Source organism: Oreochromis niloticus, linkage group LG7, assembly GCF_001858045.2.
Source record: "Oreochromis niloticus isolate F11D_XX linkage group LG7, O_niloticus_UMD_NMBU, whole genome shotgun sequence".
NCBI classification, from domain to species: domain Eukaryota; kingdom Metazoa; phylum Chordata; class Actinopteri; order Cichliformes; family Cichlidae; genus Oreochromis; species Oreochromis niloticus.
In genome coordinates this window covers 38,346,207-38,368,118 of record NC_031972.2, presented here as the reverse complement: position 1 = coordinate 38,368,118, position 21,912 = coordinate 38,346,207, and the positions used below count along the sequence as shown (strand labels likewise).

General features: G+C 39.3%; 1 protein-coding gene across 3 annotated transcripts in view; it reads right to left on the bottom strand.

Annotated features, from left to right (window-relative positions):
• The window catches only part of cadps2 (Ca++-dependent secretion activator 2), a 141,106-nt gene that overhangs the window by 72,889 nt on the left and 46,305 nt on the right, over positions 1-21,912 (bottom strand). For all 3 annotated transcript variants that reach the window (XM_013276593.3, XM_013276592.3, XM_013276591.3), the window contains exon 12: positions 13,382-13,518. In XM_013276593.3, the coding sequence (XP_013132047.1) occupies positions 13,382-13,518 (137 nt within the window). The remainder of the gene's footprint in view (positions 1-13,381; positions 13,519-21,912) is intronic.

Genomic DNA, 21,912 nt, shown 5'->3' with positions numbered 1-21,912 from the left:
CTTAGGGGAGCATTTTTCCACACACACATAGAGAAAGAGTTAGCTTCCAGGGGAGAAGCCAAAGATCTTGAGGTATTAATTGCTCAGTAACAAAGCTTTCTCAAATTTGGTCACTTTTATAGCAGGAATGAATCCAGACCTGGGCGCAGGCCCCCCGGCCCCCACCTCCAGTGGGCTGTATGTTCCCTTGTCTAACCGTGCCAATTTTGGCTGGCAGCCTAGAAGAGGTCAGATAATGTTGCTCCTGAAGGATTAATGTTGACGGCCAACTCTGGAGTATGTCCTGTGGTGGCTTTAGTTCAGGTGGTAGAGCAGGTCACCTACTAATCGGAATGTTGGTGGTTTGTGATCCCCATCTTCTCTAGTCTGCATGCCAAATATCGTTGGGCAAGATATGAACCCCAACTTCCTTTTTGATGGCTGTAATTCACACACTACGAATGTTAGATAGAAGCACTTACATAGAACGAGGATAGAAAAAAGTACTTGTGTCACTGGGTGAATGAGGCAAGTTGTGTAAAACGCTTTGAGTGCTCAGAGTAGTAAAGCAATATGTAAGAACCAGCCCATTTAAGATTTTTCCATTATGCGCAAGCAATAAGTCAGGAACACAACCATCTGCCAGTTAGCTCAAGTCATCTTTGGTCCCAGACTCACCAGAGCTGTGCATTTCATGCCACTACCCGAGCTACCCTCAGCATTGTAAACAGCTAAAAGGTTAACCAATCATGTGTTCAGTTTCTATGGCATCCCTAGTGAAATATTTGGTACTTTGATTTTTTTTTTTTCAAGCAGTCAGGTTACAAAGTATTCTAAATTATTCTTAATGAGGAATTAGTAAAAAAAATTACATGTGCAGTACTTCATACAGCTTACATCCTTTTAGAGAAATATTATGCAGAATTAACATTCACTTTAGTTCAGTTCAATTCAGTTCAACTCAAATCACAAAAACAATTGCCTTAACCATCATATGACCCCCTATGAGCAAGTGCTTTTGTGACAGCGGGAAGGAAAAACATCCTTTTAACAGGAATAAACCTCCAGCAGAACCAGGCTCAGGGAGGGATGGCCATCTGCCACAATAAGTTGGGAGTTACGGGACCAAGTCAGGACAAAGCCATGCTGTGGAAGAGAGCCACTGATTAATAATAACAAATGATTAAATGTAGAGTAGTGTATAAACCCACTTTCTGGAAATAAAAGATTAACATAACCACTATCACCTACACATTACAAATCCTTATGATAATATTTTTTGATGCTGCCATGTTTTGTTTTGTTTTTTATAACCAAAAGTGAACACTTCGAGACTTGAGGGTAGAATTCTAAGTTACCAGCTAATGCTAACTAGCTTTGATAGCAAGCTATATTCATAAACTTTACATGGTACAGTGCACAGAGACACATACCTGATTGGTAGATGGACTGGTCCTTATATGGCACTTTTCTACTCTAACTGAGCACTCAAAGTGGTTTTATACAACTTCCCTCATTCACCCATTCTCACAAGAATGTTTTTCCAGGCTTTTCCTATGTAAGTGTTTTCAATCTAATATTCTCACAGATTCATAATTCATTTGTTTGCAGTTACAAGCAGAACTGAATCTGACTTTTTCCCCTCAGTTGAGGCTCCCTCTTCCCAGTTTCACTTTTGCCAAGCTTGCCACATCCTTAATAAAAATAATCTGACCATCTCCAGGTCTGCCTTCTGGGTCCAACTTTAATTCCGCCATGACATTATCAATTTGTTAGTAAGGGAAATCGTGTTGGAAAGAATATACAACATGTCTGGGTTATTAAGATAAATGGAAATGTACTAAAAAGTGAAAAGAATATGTTGAGGAGTTGGAAGGAGTACTTTTAACAAGCTTGTGAATTTAAATAAACAGAGAGAGAAAAGAACCAATGGAAAACAGTAAATCATGAAGTGCAGAGGATTAGTAAAGAGGAACTGAGGGCAGCTGTGAAGAGAATGAAATTGGAAGGCAGTTAGTCCAGATGACATACCCATGGAGCAGATAAGCAGAGACAAGCCCTCCAGAGCCTACCAGAGGTTTATCCAAAATGCTCATGCACCTGAAAGGAGAAGTCTCTAAAAAAATCCACCTGTAATAAGTTGAGCCGTGTTTTGCAAAGATTGCGGAAATGACGAAGTGCTTTTAGCATTCCAAAAGTGCCCCATTTTCATCTCTCGCTCATCAATGCCATCTTGTTCTGTTAGCACACTTCTCATCAGGGTGTCCTGGTTCCTCAACACCTGACGTCGACCTTGTTAATCCAGGCAAGGTTCGAGTCAGTATGGATTCATATTTATGTCTCTTGCTCACGTCTGAGGTAGGCTTGGCAGCAGTGCTTAGTGACATAATTGTCTTCAAGGTGAACAGCCACAAGTAGCAGTACTCTCATGGAGGAGGAGACTGTAAAAGGGTGCAATAAAGCCGGACACTCCTTATCCCCAGAAGGGACCAGTCCCATCCAACTATAAACTGCCTCAGTACCACATGGAAGCTCCTATCAGGCATCATAGCAGCTAAGATGAACAGGAACATGGTTCAATACATGAGCAGGGCACATAAAAGGAATTGGGATGAATACCAGAGGAGAAAAACACCAGCTACTGGTAGACAGAGCAGTCGCTCGAGACTGCAAGACCAGATTGACCAACGTGTGCACTGCCTGGATTGTCTACAAGAAGGCCTATGACTCGATGCCCCACACCTGGACCCTGAAATGCCTGGAACTGTACAAGATCAACAGGACCCTAAGAACCTTAATCAGGAACTTAATCGGGATGTGGTGTACAACACTCACCCTTAAGCCAACTTGGCTTGAACCCAACTTGAAGGCCATATTACAAGTCACCAACAAGTGTGGGATCTACCAATTAGATGCTCTATCCCCACTGCTGTTCTGCATAGGCCTGAACCCCCTCAGTGAGATCACTGACAAGACTGGCTATGGATATTGACTACAGAATGGAGCAATTGTCAGGCACTTCCTCTACATGGGTGACATCAAGCTGTTTGCCAAGAATGACCAAGACATCGATTCACTGATCCGCACCACTAATATTACAGCTTCCGTATTACAATCTGTAGTCTGGTATCAAAGATTTCATATGTCCCTCATCCTATTCATGTAACCCCTTCCGCTGGGGTTACTTGTGTAGTAGTATTCCACAGTGTCCTGTTTTCATCTCTTGCCCACTTCTTGCTCCAGTAGCCCACTTCTCATCAGTGTATCCTGGTTCTTCAACACCTGACTCAGACCTTGTTAATCCAGGCAACGTCCAAACCGGTATGGCTTCACTTTTCTGTCTCTCACTTATATCCAAGGTAGGCCTGGTCAGCATGGGGGGTTCTAGCCTAGGGACCCTTACTAGATACAGACACCGTGGTCCAGAGTCAAAACCGCAAGTTCCCAAGTTTGAACACACCTTCTCATTTAATGGCTTTTCTTTATTTTCATGACTATTAATATTGTAGATTCTCACTGAAGGCATCAAAACTATGAATGGAATTATGTAGTAAACAAAAACGTGTAAAATAACTCAAAACATATTTCATAGATTCATCACAATAGCAACGCTTTGCTTTGAATACTCCTTTGAACACTTGTCATTCTCTCAGTGAGCTTCATCAGGTAACTTAAAATGATTTTCCAACAGTTTTAAAAGAATTCCTAGAGGTGCTGAGTACTTGTTAGCCCTTTCGCCTTCACTCTGTGGTCTTACATATACAGTTAAGCCCAAAATTATTCATACCCTATGCAAAAATTGCTAATTCCATGTCTTTGTCTATGAAAAGAAGGACTGAGAAAACTTTGGTTTCAATCCATTTTAGTTATGGCAGATTACAAACCAATACACCAAATCTGGTTTCTTTGCTGTTGACTTAAAGGTTACATAATCAACATTTTAGGTTTTTATGCATGTCCATAATTATTCATACCCCATGATTAATAGTCAATTGCATAGCCTTTGTTTGCAATGACAGCTTGCAAACGCTTTCGGTAGTTGCTGATCAGGTTTCTGCAGACTTCAGCAGGGATTTCATTCCTCTTTTGCGAAGGTCTCCAAGTCATTGAGGTTAGGTCTTCTTGCTGAAACTCGTTTCTTAAGCTCCTCCACAGATTTTTGATCGGGTTCAGGTCTGGGCTCTGGCTTAGCCACTCCAAAACAGTCACATTATTGTCCTTTAACCATTTCTTGACTACTTTAGCTGTGTGCTTAGGATCATTGTCCTGCTGGAAGATCCACTGCTGCCCCAGATCAAGTTTTTCTGCTGACTGCTTGATGTTTTCCTCCAATATCTCCATGTACTGTTCCTTTTTCATGATGCCATTGACTTTGATTAGATTGTCAGGCCCACTGGCAGAGAAACATCCCCAAAGCATAATGCTTCCACCACCATGCTTGACTGTCGGGACTGTGTTCTTCGGTTGGAACGCTTCACCTTTCCTTCTCCAAACGAAGGCCACATCCCTGTGGCCAAAAAGCTCCATTTTTGTCTCATCAGACCACAGCATCGACAACCAAAAGCTTGCATCCTTGTCGATATGTGCTTTCGCAAAGGCTAGTCTGGCTTTTACATGCCTAGGCTGGAGGAGTGGAGTCTTCCTTGGCCGGCATCCACGGAGGCCCTCATTGTGCAATGTGCGCTGGAGTGTCTGCCTTGATATGGTGGTTCCAGAGTCACTTAAGTTTTTCAGGATAGCTTTGGTGGTGATCCGAGGATTATTGCTGACCTGTCTCACAACTTTTCTTGACAATCTTGATGTCATCTTTGGTTTCCGGCCACGCCCCTTGAGATTCTCTACAGTGTGGAACTTCTTGAACTTGGTGATAATGCTCTGTACCGTAGCCACTGGCACTTGAAATTGCTTTCCTATAGCTTTATAGCCTTTACCATCCTTGTGTGCATTCACAATGCGCGACCGAAGGTCTTCACTCAGTTCCTTCTTCTTCGCCATGTCAATGGTTTGACTGTTGACCATGAAGTGAGAATGAATGCACACAGTCACTGAATTTATTTCAGTTTATGACATAACAGGGTGCAAAAGGGATTGCATAAGGGTAGTGGGTTATAGGTTTGGCATTAATAATGATGACCCCTACTTTTGACACCCAACAATAGCTTAAACTCCATGATCATTCTATGATCATACAGGAGTATGAATAATTATGGACATGCATAAAAACCTAAAATGTTGATTATGTAACCTTTAAGTCAACAGCAAAGAAACCAGATTTGATGTATTGGTTTGTAATCTGCCATAACTAAAATGGATTGAAACCAAAGTTTTCTCAGTCCACCTTTTCATAGACAAAAATATGAAATTAGCAATTTTTGCATAGGGTATGAATAATTTTGGGCTTAACTGTACATACATACATACATACATACATACACACACGCACGCACACACACACATACATACATATATATATATATATATATATATATATCTATCTATATATATATAGATATAGATATATATATATCTCTATCTCTATCTATATCTCTATCTATATCTATCTATCTATATATATCTATCTATATCTATATATCTATCTATATCTATCTATCTATATCTATATCTCTATCTCTCTCTATATCTATATCTATCTCTATCTCTATCTCTATATATACACACACACACACACATATATATACACATATATACACACACACACACACACATATATATATATACATACATACATACACACGTACATACATACATACATACATACATACATACGTACATACACACACACATATATACATATATAAATACATACAGTGGCTTGCAAAAGTTTTCGGCCCCTTTAAACTTTTCCACATTTTGTCACATTACAGCCACAAACATGAATCAATGTTATTGGAACACCAATCAATCAATCAATCAATCAATCAATCAATCAAAGCTTTATTCGTCACATGCAGGTTGCCCTGCAGTGAAATGGGACCCACGTGAAAGACCAATACAAAGTGGTGTACACGTGAGAAGTGGAACGAAAATCATACATGATTCCAAACATTTTTTACAAATAAATAACTGCAAAGTGGGGTGTGCGTAATTATTCAGCCCCCTGAGTCAATACTTTGTAGAACCACCTTTTGCTGCAATTACAGCTGCCAGTCTTTTAGGGTATGTCTCCACCAGCTTTGCACATCTAGAGACTGAAATTCTTGCCCATTCTTCTTTGCAAAACAGCTCCAGCTCAGTCAGATTAGATGGACAGCGTTTGTGAACAGCAGTTTTCAGATCTTGCCACAATTGTGGAAGAGAGCCAGAGATTATTAATAAAAATAATTAAATGCAGAGACGTATATAAACACATAGTGAGTGAAAAAAGTGACTGAAGAAGAAACACTGAATGGATCATGGGAACCCCCCAGCAGCCTAGACCTAATGCAGTATAACAAAGGGAGGATTCAGGGTCATCTGATCCAGCGCTAACTATATGCTTTATTAAAACGGAAAGTTTTAGGCCTAATATTAAAAGTAGAGATAGTGTCCATTTCCCGAAACCAAACTGGAAGCTGGTTCCACAGAAGAGGGGCCTGAAAACTGAAGGCTCTGCCTCCCATTCTACTTTTAAATACTCTGGGAACAACAAGTAAGCCTGCAGTGCGAGAGTGAAGTGCTCTAATGGGGTGATGTGGTACTATAAGGTCATTAAGATAAGATGGGGCCTGATTATTCAAGACTTTGTATGTGAGGAGCAGGATTTTAAATTCAATTCTGGATTTAACAGGAAGCCAATGAAGGGAAGCCAGTATAGGAGAAATATGCTCTCAGTTTCTAGTCCCTGTCAGTACTCGTGCTTTGGATCAACCGAAAGCTTTTCAGGGACTTATTAGGATATCCTGATAATAATGAATTACAGTAGTCCAGCTTAGAAATAATAAATGTAATTCAGTATAAAAAATTACATTAATACTGTCAGGTAGTGCAACTATACTCATATTTTTGCTCAACTAATATTTTAAATATTGTTGAAATATTCAGGGTGGCTGTAGCACCAACGACAGAGTAGGTGATTTACTAATTGCAAGGTTGGTGGTTTGATCCTTGGCTGCTCCAGTCTGCATGCCAAATATCCTTGGGCAAGAAACTAATCCGAAGTTGCTCATGAATGTCTGTGAATGTTAGATAGAAAGCACTTAAGCATAGAAAAAAATGAACATAAAGTATGGAAACATCAGTTTGGTGGTTCTGAAATATTTACTATCCCCAGTTACTGAATAGAATACAGTAATATCACCATACACTAAAAAAATTTTTTTAAAGATTTATTTATGCAATAACTAGCAACAGTAATCCTTGGTTTGGTGTTTATATTGGTTTGGTTCTTATGCTGATCTACACTTGAATAAACAACAACTTTGTGCTACAGTATTTCACTCTAAGCAGTATTATCTGCTAATATTTGCTAATTACTAACATCCATGACAGTATATATGTCAGCTGAAAAGTTAATTAGTGTTATAGGTAATTTAAAAAAGTGTCACCATTATGAATGTATCCACTAGAGAGCTCTAGATGGAAAATAGACATGGTAAATCCCTCTGAACATTTTCCTACTTGGATTTTTTCCCAGGAGGGCTGGCAGTCTATCTCTCCATACAACACAATCTGGAGCCTGTTAGTTTTTCTTATGCAGATTCCTCTAATTAGTACAAATATAACTGAATAATTTGAATGCTTCAGAATTAAAGGAGCGAGAGTCTGGACCGTGTGCATGCATAGACCTAAGTAATTACATTAGAATCTATAATGATAGAAGCATAACACAAAGTTAATTTAGCAGCAGGATGCTCAGACAGGTTCAAAGGGAGGTGAGGACACCTGCGTCTTCATCCTCCAAAAGTATGGTGATGTGATACAAAGAGTTTTTAATGTCTAATGAGTAAACAATTTTTTTTAGAATTTAAGGTAAATTACTGCTCTTCAAATGTTGTCTAGTTCAGTGCTTACTTTTACGGGCCCCTTCATATATGACCCAATAAAGGGTTGGTGTGGGGGTGGGTGGTTATGGAAAAGCACAGCTGATGGTCAGATCCATCACCTCATGACAACATCAATTTTTGTTTTTGTTTGATTATAAAGATTTTGCAATAAATGTGGGTGACCCTAAAGCAAGCACAATACCCATGATAAAATACATATTTGTGTGTTTGTGTGACTTTTTGTACTACTTTTTGGTGGCTTGGTCTTCCTAAACCAGAGCTCTTTTCGAAGCTTTACTTAAAATATGGAATCCTAATTCCAAAATGAGGTTTTCAGATTCCACAGTGAAAAAATACATGATTTAAATGAGGGAGACAAGCTGCAAGAAATCCCTCCCAGGATGACAACTGTGTGCCCATCCCAGCAGAAGGAGTAGGGAGGCTGCAGATGGAGCCCTCACGACCAAAGGACAACAGCTCCAGAGAACCAGTGGCAACAGGCAGTTTACTCTGCCACAGCTCAGCCATCCCGTCATAAGCCAACAGCGATCCCCAGGTGCCAGAGAACTGCACCACTAAACGAACAGCGACCCTGGGACGCAGCCAGCCTGGCCCTCGAGCCACCAAGCAACCACTGCCCTGGCAGGGTGCAGGAAACAAGAGTGTAGGAACACCCGCCCACTCGCCTTCCTACTCGTCAAAGTTGGAAGTGATCTGTTGGGTGCGTTTGTTGGTGTACGGCAGTGTGAAAAATTGTTTGCCCCCTTCCTGATTTGCTATTGTTTTGTATGTTTGTCATACTTAAATATTTCAGATAATCAAAAATGTAAATATTAGATAAAGCTAACACAAAACACAAAATGCAGTTTCTAAATTAAGATGTTTATGATTAAAGAGGTAAAAAATCCAAACCTACATGGCCCTGTGTGAAAAAGTGATTGCCTCCTACACCTAATAACTGGTTGGGCCACCCTTAGCAGCAACAACTGTAATCAAGCACTTGTGATAACTAGCAATGAGTGTCTTACAGCTCTGTGGAGGAATTTTGACTCATTCATCTTTGCAGAATTGTTGTAATTCAGCTACACTGGAGGGTTTTCAAGCATGAACCACCTTTGTAAGGTTATGCCACAGCATCTCAATCATATTCAGGTCAGGACTTTGGCTAGGCCACTCCAACGTTTTTCTTAAGCCATTTGGAGGAGGACCTGCTGGTGTGTTTTGGATCTGCTCCTGCATTTTCAGCTTGAGGTCACAAACAGCTGGCCGGACATTCTCCTTCAGGATGTTTTTGTACACAGAAGAATTCATGGTTCCATTTACCACATCAAGTCTTAAGTCTAGAGTCAGCAAAACAGCCCCAGACCAGCCTCATACCTAATACTACCACCACCATATTTTACTGTCGGTATTAATGTTCCTTTTCTAAAATGCTGTGTTAGTTTTATGCCAGATGTAATTGTGGACACACATTCTAAAAAGTTAAACTTTTGTCTTGTCAGTCCACAGAGTACTTCCCCAAAGGTCTTTGGGATCATCAAGCTGCTTTCTGGAAGAACTGAGATGAACCTTTTGCTCAGCAATGGTTTTTGTCTTGGAACTGTGGAAGGGGCAAACACTTTTTCACACCACTGTATGTGTACGAAGTGAAAAAGATGGGTATGACTTTGTGTAAACTAGAAACTGCTATTAAAATTGACGGAATAGATGTGACATGAGCACCTGACTGTTGTTCAGTGCTCATCCACACGTCCACCCCAAACCCTTGATGTCCAACATGCAGATAAAATTAAGAGGCGGACAGCAGTGAAAGGGTGAGTGGGACCACTTCAGCACCCCCACCCCCCCACCCCCCACCACCCCACCCCACCCCACCCACCCCAACCATCTTCTAGGTAATGCACCTGCTCCCAAAGGCTCATTGTTTATAGTGATGTGTCATGAGCCGTAATGACTACAGTGTAATTAAAAAGCAGGGGCAGGTCATCGCACAGCACGTCAAGCAAATTCATATAACTGGCCCAAACCACTGTGGCCCATGCAGCACAAGTCCCCCTGAGACCTTATGCATGTGAGTGGTGTGTTGTTTAAGTGAGTAGCGGGGAGGGTTGGGATACATATGACCAGGAGGTAGAGGAGTACCCTCAGAAGGAGAGAGCCATGCTAACAACTGACTCAGTAAGGACCCCTATTCCCCACACCTCACTGCAAAAAAAGAGGATCCAGGGCCCGCAATGACAACACCCTGGACCACCACCACGTCCCAACGCCAGTCATTTACTCAAAGGACAAGAAACTGGCCTAAGTTTAATTTTGCATTTTGCAAGAGTAGATATGGGAGAAGGTTTTAAAAGGCTCATTAAAAGCAATTTTACATTGGAATTTTACAAGAAATTGTGATGCAGTCTTTTAAGGTCTGAAACTTTCAAATTAGGAAGTATTACTCAAACTGCACTTTTCATCAGTATTACTCATTTCATTTCTGGCCTAATTTCAAGTGTACATGTGTTTTCATATTTTGAAATGTGTATGAGCTGAAGAAACCTAGGGATGTTAATGCCACTCCTGGAGAGACAAGATGGCTAGACTTGACCAGTTTTAAAGTTTAGGGTACCTTCATTCAGTGATAATTCTGTGAATTTTAAAGGATAGAAGGAAGTTGTCATAAATAATATGAAGTTATCATGTCTCTTTGCACAGGCTGTCATATTCTGCAAGCAGATTCACGAATTTATCTGAATAAAATATTAAACTCCAATAACTGAGACAAAAATACTGCACATAAAGCAGGCAATTTGGGTCTCGGTGATCTTTTGCTTGTTTGAAAATCACTTGAATGTTTGGTTAAACACTCTGGATCTGCTCATAGTGGCTTTTATGATTATTTGATTAAAACTCCAACAAACACCTAGTTAGCCAGTTTACTGCACTTTTTAAACTTACAGCACCTACATACCACATCAGGGATGCTTGGGTTAAGGACATGCGAGTAGAGATATCGAACGCTTTATTGGCCAATGGGTTGAAGAAGATTAAAGACTGCTATTAATGTCAGATTACAACTTATGGTAAACTTGCAGTGTTAGGCTTTAGGCTTTGGCTATGTGAGATGATTGCATTTTCGTATATTGAAGAGGTTCGTTGGAGACGTTATGGTCTTGCTAACACTCATTTTAAATTGATCAAAATCTGGAGCTCTTTTCTCAATCATATTAACAGAATCAGCAATGTTTAACCCATTCGACTGCACTTTATCTTTATATGAAACTGAACCTCTGCCGGACCCTAAGTCCTTCTTGGACTTGTTCCTCACATCTTTTGGACTCTGAACTTTACTTTCTGTTGCCCTGTCTAACTTCACACAGAAGATGATTTTGTTCGAACTCCACAATTTCTTTGTTGTTGTTGTTGTTGTTGTTGTTGTCCTTTTATCTTGTGTGATTTGATGTAATTTTGAACTTAAAATCTTATAAATAACCTTTAAAAATAAAAGGAAAAGAAAATCATTTGAATTACTTTTACTAAAAAAAAAAAAGATACTAAAAGATTGATTTCTTTTTTTTCTGAAATTAAAACTGCCATTGGTATATTTTGTTAATGAACAACACTTTGGGGATTTGGATCAATGCTTCCCAACCACAACCGCACACACTATAAAAAAAAAAAAAACAACAACAAAAACAAAAAAACATACACATACGGACTCGCTTATTTAGGCTTCACTTCACTGCTTTCTCCTCCTCCTCCATTGACTCAGAACAGCAGTTGTCCATGAGGGTCATGTTCCTATTTGGAAAGTATTGATTAGAGTGCTTATCCCCTTAATCAGTGTGAGAGAGCGCCCCAGGCTGAACACACACACATGCACTGAGCTCCTATATCTCTTTCATTCTTCAAACTGTTCTGAAAAGTTTTAGTTATTTTTGTTTTCATTCATTTTTTTAAATATGCAGTGCTTCAACAATAATTTGGATAGAAACAGCAGAACCCTAATTAAAATTACATTTACAAGCTTAAAAATTCTTATTTTGTTGGAGCACTAATCCAAAACCAGCAGACATTTAAGCACAACTGAAGGCATCACAAATTATTCACGTTTGAAAAGATGACTATTTCCACCTAGGAGGTCCCTGGACTGGGGCCAGGCTGCATCTGTTGTTAAAATGCAACCCGTCACCATTATCTGAAGGTCACCGAGCATGACAAATTAGCTGAACGGCTTGTCTAGTGCTAAAATGAAGTTCAATGACATCAGTGCGTACCGATTCATTGTTATAAAGCTTTTAATTCTTATTTTACCTTTTGTTAGGGAGAAGAAAAATTATATTAAGTTAATCTTTTTATCTCTTTTTATGTTTATTTCTTGTTCAAATAGTGTGTTATTCATTTTAGCCTCAAAATTGGCAAGGTGAGTGAATTTGGAGATCATGTTGTGAGTAAAAAATCCAAGGATTGTTTAAAGCATTAAACAACATTAAAAGTAGTTGTTGAATAATCTTTGGTCGGTTAATTAATAGACTGATTTCATTATTTAAGCGCTACATGTACAGAAATAAAGCTATGAATTATAACTATATTAAATATCTAACTGTATCCTAGCTATAAAAACAGACAAAAAAAAAAATGTTACTAGATGCAGAAAAAATTTGTGTATGTTGTAATTTTTCCACATACACATTAATCCATCCAACTATTCATTTCTTCCGCTTATCCATAAGGCAAAAAGGTGCTGTACACTCTGGACAGCCTGTCACAGTATAGACATTATTATTATTATTTATCCAATAGTTGAAAGGCTGATTGTGATCAGAGTGTGTATGCAGATATTTCTATAAAGAATGTATGGCAGCAATTAATAATTTACTGTGAACACCATTCGTTTTAGTCTAATAAGTATTTGATGTTACCTACTAGTTTTTTAGAAATGATTCCAACTGAATGCCTTTTTAAAAACATGTCAAGTTTTGGAGCTCTTTGCATCAGTGTGTTGTTTTACTTTTTGTTTCTATTATTCTCACACTTCACCAGTGGGAACCTTTTTCTGCTACCTGGGAAAATTAACTGGCAGTACCAGAAACCAAAAACAATCCTCTTATTGTTTTGGTTGCAGAGTCAAGCCATCATTATAGACTGAGAACCCAGAAGGTAAAATGTACTGTATGTAGACAAATATTATCTACGTATTTAAGTACTTGTTGGCTATTTTTTTGATGATTCATAAACTTTAATTAACCAACTAATTGTTTTAGCAAAACCATTACAAGTTCACTGCAAGTTCTTCTTTAACGGTTCTGTTTCATGAGGATTTTAAGCAGCTTACGTATTTTGGTATAGATGATAGAAGAAAGTTTGTGTGATGAATGAGCAGTATTGTGGATGGTCAATGAAGACGAATGATGAAAAGGTTCTTCTTCACATACCAGGCAGGAGAAGGAGTCGTTCATTCGATGCTGGAGTGTGTGTTTCTGTAAGATGGTGAACAGGGCAGCGTGGTCGAATTGACACGGAGACGCTGAGATCAACTTTTCCACTCCCTGACGCTGAGATGGATCAAGACCTGAAAAGAAAACACAGAGGTGGATGAAGGAAAGACACTTTGATGTGCACAACCCTGCCAAGAGTTTAAAAAAAAAACTGAACTCGATAACTAGATGTGAACTGTAAAATCCATACTATGCTACTATAGTGTTTATTTTTCACAGCAGCGGAGTCTGGATGAGGTTAGGGAAACGTGCTCTTTGGTCTGAAACTCAACAATTGAAACAATTAGTGATAAAGATATGAGAGATGTTGCAATCCTGAATATAAAACTATGGGATATTTCTCTAAAGATTAGTGATAATAATTACAGTAGTTGTCTCAACACTGCCCACAAAGAGCCATTTAACAACTGACTCAGGAAACATGACGTGATCATTAAACACTTGAAAGTAGGGTAGAAAAAAAACAGACAGGAAGATAGCAATAAATCAGTTATAACAGCACTGGGTCAAGGTTTGGTAATGTTATATCTGTACATTTGAGTTTACAGGAGACAGAAAGATTGGGAGATTTGGCCTCTGCAGGGTCCCAGTCCCAAGGTGTTTTCAGGCTGGATATACTAAAATCTCTCCAGTCCATTCTGAGGGTTTCTTCCCAGAGTTTAGAAATGAGCCCATCCTAAAAACGTTGAAGTAGAGGCGCCCAGGAAGAGCCAAACCACCTCATGTCTCGACTTAAAAGCTTCAGCTCCCACCACATGTCTGAGTTCCTCATCCCTTCTCCAAGTCTGAGCACAGTTGCTGCTCAATTCAACCACTTGTATCCACAGTCATATAATTTCAGTCATTTACCTGTGTTAATGACCATCAGTGAGTGCTGGAAAATACTTAAACCATGGCACTTAGAACATGGCAATGAGAGCAATCCACTATAAATAAAAATGTGTCAGTCACTTTTATAATAATATGTCCATCCATCCATCCATTCGCTTCCACTTATCCTTTCCAGGGTCGCGGGGGCCGCTGGAGCCTATCCCAGCTGTCATAGGGCGAGAGCCAGGGTACACCCTGGACAGGTCGCCAGTCTGTCACAGGGCCATATATATAATAATATGTAAATATTTAAAAAGCTACGGCTCAGGTGGTAAAGGGGCTTGCCACAAATTACAGTCTTATTAGTTTGATTACAGGTCCTACAGTATGCCCAAGACAAATCACTGATTCATCCTTTTATCCCATCATTGGCAGTGCTGTTGCCATAGACATAAAATGGATGAACAAGACAGACAATGAGAAGCACTTTGCGGAATTACTAAGGTTAAATGGATACTGCAGTTTCCAAACACAGTTATACATGAGAAACATGTTAAACATGAGAAAATATTAGAAAAAGGGGTTTTAAAGGGGTGGTTAATAGGAAAAAAAAACCCCCAAAAATATTTTTACTAGAAATATGAAAAGTTTGATACAATACCACGGATCAATTCATGTTTATGTCACAATTTTGATCTTGGTATCAGAAATGCTGAAGTCCTAAAGTGTGTAAGGCAAAAAAAACGTGGCGTAAAGACGCACAATATGGGAAAAATCAAGCAAATTGCAGTTTATTTCTTCTTATGAGTATTTTGGGGTGGCAGGTGTGTATGTGACTCTGTCAAAACAAACTGCAACAAATGTGGGACAAAGTCCAGGTATAAGAATAAAAAATAAATTTTAAAAATGCACACAATACATATCATTTAAACTGATTATTTCATTAACTTGGGTGTGTTCCTGGGATTTATTAATGATAACAGAGAAAGAAAACATTACAAGATTTTCATATTAGTACATTTGGAATAGCTAGTAATGAAGTCATTTTTATGCAGCGGCCCTGACAGTTCAGTTTGGATGTGCACTGCCTGAAGCTGCAGGCGATAATGAGGCTTTGGGGTCAGTGATGAAAGAATCAACAGAAAAATGAAAAAAAAATAAAAGAAGCCGAAGAGGCGCAGGGTGTCCCAGCCTGAGCAAACCTGGGTCATTTCCAGTCCTTTCAGGCCTTTCTGATAATGGCCCTGCCAAATGAAAAGCCTAACACTCTCCACTCTGCCTTTATTGTGGGAGTACATTTCAGGATGGGAAGCTTCTGACCGTGACACATGGCCCCACAAAAGACCACAGCTCACTGAGAATACTGGCACTGTTTCCACGCCTGTGGCTCATGCCCAAGACAAGCTTTAGTGATCACTTTTATTATCGCTGTCATTTTGTTTTTTGTGTGGATGCAGAGAAGCCCATGAGGACTCTCAGGCATTTGTGCTTTTCATCCCCTCCTCATTTTCTTGTTGCCTTTGTCCAAAAGAGAAAAGAGAAAAACAAAAAAAAACAGGAGAAGTGAAATCTCCACAATCAACTTCCAATCAACGCTCCTCTGCTTTCTTTTCCCATCTTCTTTTCTTTTCATTCTTCCACTTTTCTGTCAGTTGACTGCCCTTCGGGTGTGATGGCCTGCTTTCTCTCTAATTCCGATGTAGGTCATTTTAAATTTGTTACCTCCATAACAGTGTACTGTCCTCAATGTAATTTAGAGAAAAGACAGGGAGTGAAGGAGATAGGACTCTAAAGAAAGCGAGACAAAGAGATATAGATTAGTACTGATAATAAGAGGAGGGAAAAGGAGGGGTAATATTGATTGGGAGACAGACGGCCGGAGGAGTGATGTTGATTTCTGTCAAGTCCAACTTTCAGCTATTATGTTCAGGGGTGTGTGTGTGTGTGTGTGTGTGTGTGTGTGTGTGTGTGTGTGTGTGTGTGTGTGCGCGCGCGCACGTGTGAATGAGCAGAAAATATGGATCGATTTTTAGGCATTTTTTCTCGGCTATCTACAGGTTTTTCTGCTCTGGAAGTTTCTCATTAGCGTGATTACATGAGCATAATTTTCTGGTTTTGCTGAACATGACACACAAATACACAAAAAAATGGTCAGTCAAAATCACAGATTCAATTGATTATTGTTAGGACTGGTTTCTGTTGGGAACACCAAACTATGACTAGTATTAGTAGCTACAAGCAACCTAAACCAAACATGCACAACCATTGTCCCAAAGATGTTGAACAAGATGTGGAACACTTTTACAAGTGTGTCCTGGGCAAGAATGACCGCTGTACAATCATAAGTTTCATAAATGAATAAAACACAGATACACAAATCCATACACCAGTTAAGTACAGGCAAAATATAAAAAACAAACAAACAAACAAACCAACCAAAGAAGGAACCAACATTTTTATACTTCAGTATTAATAAAGAATGAATACCTTCTTAAAACTAATTGAAACAAATAATATTCAGGAAAAACATTAGCAGCCTGAATTAACTGCATTCAAGACATTTAAAATTGCCTTAAATGTATTAAGTAAAACCAGTTCGTTAAATTTTAGTTGATTCTGCAGCTGATTACAAGATGAAGAAGCTGCAAATTTGAATGCTCTTTTTCCAAATTCAGCACAAACCTCTGAGACAGAACTCTTAGGATCTAACACAATACCTTTTTTGATGGAGTCTGTAAATTAGATGCAAGCAAACCAAGAATAGCCTTATAAATATGAAAATACCAGTGGTTGAGTCTACACCATACTTTGGTTTGGACCAGTCCTCTATTTATCGTCTCCAGTTGGTCCAAAAACGCAGCTGCTTGTCTGCCAACTAGTACGAAATGGAGGGAGAATATAACCCAGTGTTGGCCTCTTTACACTGGCTTCCTATTCCTTACAAGACCCAAATTAAAATTTTATGTTTTGTTTTTAAACAGACAGGTAAGACGAGCCCCTTCTTACCTATCTGAGCTCTATCAATGCATGCAAACAATGCAAACTAATGTTATTTATTCCAAGGTCTAAACCTAAATCTCACCGTGAAAGAACCATCGCTGTGGCAGGTTCCAGACTCCGGAATAGTCTACTGCCAAATATTAGATCTGCACAAACACTAGAATATTTTAAATCTCTACTGGCTAATTACAGCATGCAGCCCTACTCTGAAAGAACGTAAATGTAAACACTGTCTGTGAAGCTGGATTTAAGAAATAAGTGTTTAAAGTTAAAGCTTTTATAACAGTTTAAGGCCATCTTGCGTCAGCACATCCAACCAATTCATAAAATGACAGGTTACTACATGTGCATCACACCACAAAATACGTTTTTTTACCAAAGCACAATGAAATCCCAACATTAACACACAACATACAAACCACTTACTGCTAAAGAGACAGAGAATGAAAGTGGGCATCCTTGACTTTTTAAAAATACAACGCGCTGCAGCAGGGAGCAGTACAAAAGCAACTCCTTAGACTGCTTTTCGGTTTTAGTTTCCTTGTTTACACTAAATGATCAATTCTGTCACTAGTTAACTAACAAACTACTGTTAGCAACAACCTCTGAGCAGGAATCAACCAACCCAGTGACGTTATGTTCTGTACAGGCAGCTCTAAAAACTTAAACGCGTATAGTTTAAACCAAGTCGCAGACAGTCTTAAATCTATGACAGTTGTTTTAGGGTTCCATGACGGAAATAAAATAATACATGTAGTGTTTAATACTGTCCACTTTAAATTCCTTTAAAACATTAAATCATTATTTATTTACATTTTTTAAATTTGTAGGTTATGTTTGTCTGTTATTTAATACTGATGATCTGAAACATTTAAGTATGAAAACTATTTTAGAAATCTTGGAACAAAAAGGGACAAATTCAGACTCCAGCGACAAAATTCCCCAAAAATAAAAAAACCCTTTTATTTAATCTACAGGGTGGGCCGTTTATATGGATACACCGTAATAACATGGGAATGGTTGGTGATATTAAAGTCCTGTTTGTGGCACATTAGTATATGTGAGGGGGCAAACTCCTCAAGATGGGTGGTGACCATGGTGGCCATTTAGAAGTCGGCCATCTTGGATACAACTTTTGTTTTTTCAATAGGAAGAGGGCCATGTGACACATCAAACTTATTGGTAATGTCACAAGAAAAACAATGGTGTGCTTGGTTTCAACGTAACTTTATTCTTTCATGAGTTATTTACAAGTTTCTCTTTGTTCACAGCCATTGACATTTCGAAGAGGTTAACACGTGCGGAGCGGATCGAAATTGTGTTGATATCTGGTGAAAGCAGTAACCGGGTCATTGCAGCAGATTTCAATGCAAGACACCCTACGAGACCACCCATCTCCCATGCTACAGTCAGCAAACTGCTTGCTAAGTTTCGTGAAACTGGTTCAGTGTTGGATTTGCCAAAATGTGGACGCAAGAAAACTGTCACTAATGAAGAAACATCAGTGGCTGTCCTAGCTTCATTCAGCAAGAGCCCACAGCATAGCACTCGCCGCATGTCACTGGAGAGTGGCATTAGTCGAACACCCCTTCGGCGGATATTAGCTACTCACAAATGGCACCCTTACAAACTCCAGCTACTGCAGCATCTGAACGAGGATGACCCAGATCGGCGCACAGAATTTGCAGAATGGGCAAAACAAAAATTGGAACAGGACCCTCAGTTCACGCAGAAGATTTTGTTCAGTGATGAGGCAAACTTTTATGTGAATGGTGAAGTTAACAAACAAAACCACCGCTATTGGTCTGACACTAACCCACATTGGATGGATCCCTCCAAGACTGTTGGAACAACAAAAGTGATGGTTTGGTGTGGTATATGGGGTACAACGATAGTGGGTCCATTCTTCATCAATGGAAACCTCAAGGCCACTGGATATTTGAAATTGCAACATGATGATGTGTTTCCCTCTTTATGCACTGAAACTGGCACGTTCCCTGAGTTTTTCCAGCAAGATGGTGCACCACCACATTATGGGTGCCAGGTCTGAGCATTCCTAGATGAACAGTTTCCTGGAAAGTGGATTGGTCATCGTGGGCCAGTTGAATGGCCCCCAAGGTCTCCCGATCTGACCCCCTTAGACTTTTATCTTTGGGGTCATCTGAAGGCAATTGTCTATGGTGTGAAGATACGAGATGTGCAGCACCTGAAACTACGGATACTGGATGCCTGTGCTGGCATTTCTCCTGCGGTGTTGCTATCAGTGTGTGAAGAGCGGGAGAAGAGGGTTGCATTGACAATCCAACACAATGGGCAGCACATTGAACACATTTTATAAGTGGTCAGAAACTTGTAACTAACTCATGAAAAAATAAAGTTACGTTGAAATCAAGCACACCATTGTTTTTCTTGTGACATTACCAATAAGTTTGATGTGTCACATGGCCCTCTTCCTATTGAAAAAACAAAAGTTGTATCCAAGATGGCCGACTTCTAAATGGCCACCATGGTCACCACCCATCTTGAGGAGTTTGCCCCCTCACATATACTAATGTGCCACAAACAGGACTTTAATATCACCAACCATTCCCATTTTATTACGGTGTATCCATATAAACGGCCCACCCTGTACTCTGACAATGAGACCTTTAAGATGTGATGGGACCTGATCATTCAGGATAAACAGTCACACTGTATGAATCAAAGTTGTTCAAGTGTTTATGACAGCATGCAAGCTTTAAATATCTTTTTATTAATTTTATTTTTTTTTTAAAATAGTTAAAATTGAGCTTTCACACATCTGTTATTGGTTTCTCTTTACTGGCAAGAGATGGAGAAATTATGGTTGTTTTTGCTGAAATTAGCATAAAATCACCCAGTAATTAAATTTAGTTACGCAGTATTTAAAATATAGTCTGACAAGTATTTTGAAATTATGGCCATCTTACAGGAAAGGAGACACATGCTGATGGAATTACCGAGGGACTTTAGCTTGCCTAACATTCAGGTATTCCACAGAAAAAAAGACACAAATTGTGCTGTAAGTAATTTAAAGTATAGCGTTAGTAATCTTAATAACCAGTGGTGGTCAAGTTACTTGAAAAAAGTAATCAGTAACTAATTACTGATTACTTCCACCAAAAAGTAATCCCGTTACTTTACTGATTACTTATTTTCAAAAGTAATTAATTACTTAGTTACTTGTTAAAAACACGATTTACAACCTGAATAGGTGATAAAGCGATAGATCTTTCAGCCCAATTCTACTTTTTCTGCATAATCCATCATACAAAATGTAATCAAATGGAAAAGTCTCTTTTTAAAACTTGTTTTATTAGTTTTAATCTTTTAACTTTATGCATCAAGCAAAAACTTAATTATATGCAACATTCTCTGACTGGAAGAAATTCGTTTAACATTTAAACCTATTTTCTGCACATTCCAGTACATAAAATAAAATATGTTTTTGTGTTTACACTCACTCTTTCAAATAGATGCAAGTAAAACACAGCAGAAGATAAATAAAATCAAAGACTCGGCGGTCCTGTTGCTCTATTTTCACCTGTATAGCAGGAGTGACGTAGGCAGAGGTTTGCCCTGGTGCAGGTGTGCCGCAGCGGTCAGTTGAAGAATCCGCGAGTTTCTCTGTGAGTTTCCCATTCCGTGGTAGCGCACTCCCGGTGCTTGCTTGGAAGTTTAGGGGGCTTTTTTTCGCTGTAAAAAGAAGTTTTCTTCCCACGCACAACGGACAGTAATGTTTTTGTCACTTTTTATGGAATCAAACTCAAAGTAAGGTCAGTACTTCCACGCTTTAAACGCTGCACGCTCATACTCTCTCCCGCACTCGATATATTATCCATTGTTGATCTGCACACAGCTGTTGTCATGAACGTCGCACTCGCTTACGTCACTGTCATGAGACATTCTCGCAAAAAAAATCAAGGTTTTAGTAACGCAGTAACGCAGCGTTCCTACAGGAAAGTAACGGTAATCTAATTACCGTTTTTGCAATAGTAATCCCTTACTTTACTCGTTACCTGAAAAAAGTAATCGGATTACAGTAACGCGTTACTGCCCATCTCTGTTAATAACTGAGTATGTAATTTTAGCGTAAGGAGGAATTGCCTACATCCAGTTCTAGCAATTGGCTAGAAAGACAAATTGAACTGGGAAGGATGTGGAACAGGTTAGTGTGATGAAAGACAGAGAGGTAAATGTACTAACATGTGAAGAGTGTGTTGAGAAGGTGAAAGTGTGAGGTTTGAGCTGCAGTATGGTTTCATGCTGAGAAAGAGCAGATGTGATGTTTGTTTGGAGAATGTTATTGGAGAAGTATAGAGAAGGTCAGAAGGAGTTGCACTAAGTCTTGGTGGATCTAGTAAAAGGTTGGTGCAATACATCTAAAGTGAAAGACTGGTTCAAGGTGGGTATGGGATTACATCAGAGCCCCATCTTGTTTGCCGTGGTGATGGACAGGCTGCCAGAAGATGTCAGGCAGGAGTCTCAGCAGACTGTGATGTTTGCAGAGGACATTGTGATCTGTAGAGAGAGTAGGGAGCAGGTGGATGGAAGAGGGCCTAGAGAGGTGGAGGTAAGCTCTGAAGAGAAGAGGAATAAAAGACAGAATACATGTGTGTGAATGAAAGGGAGATCAGTGT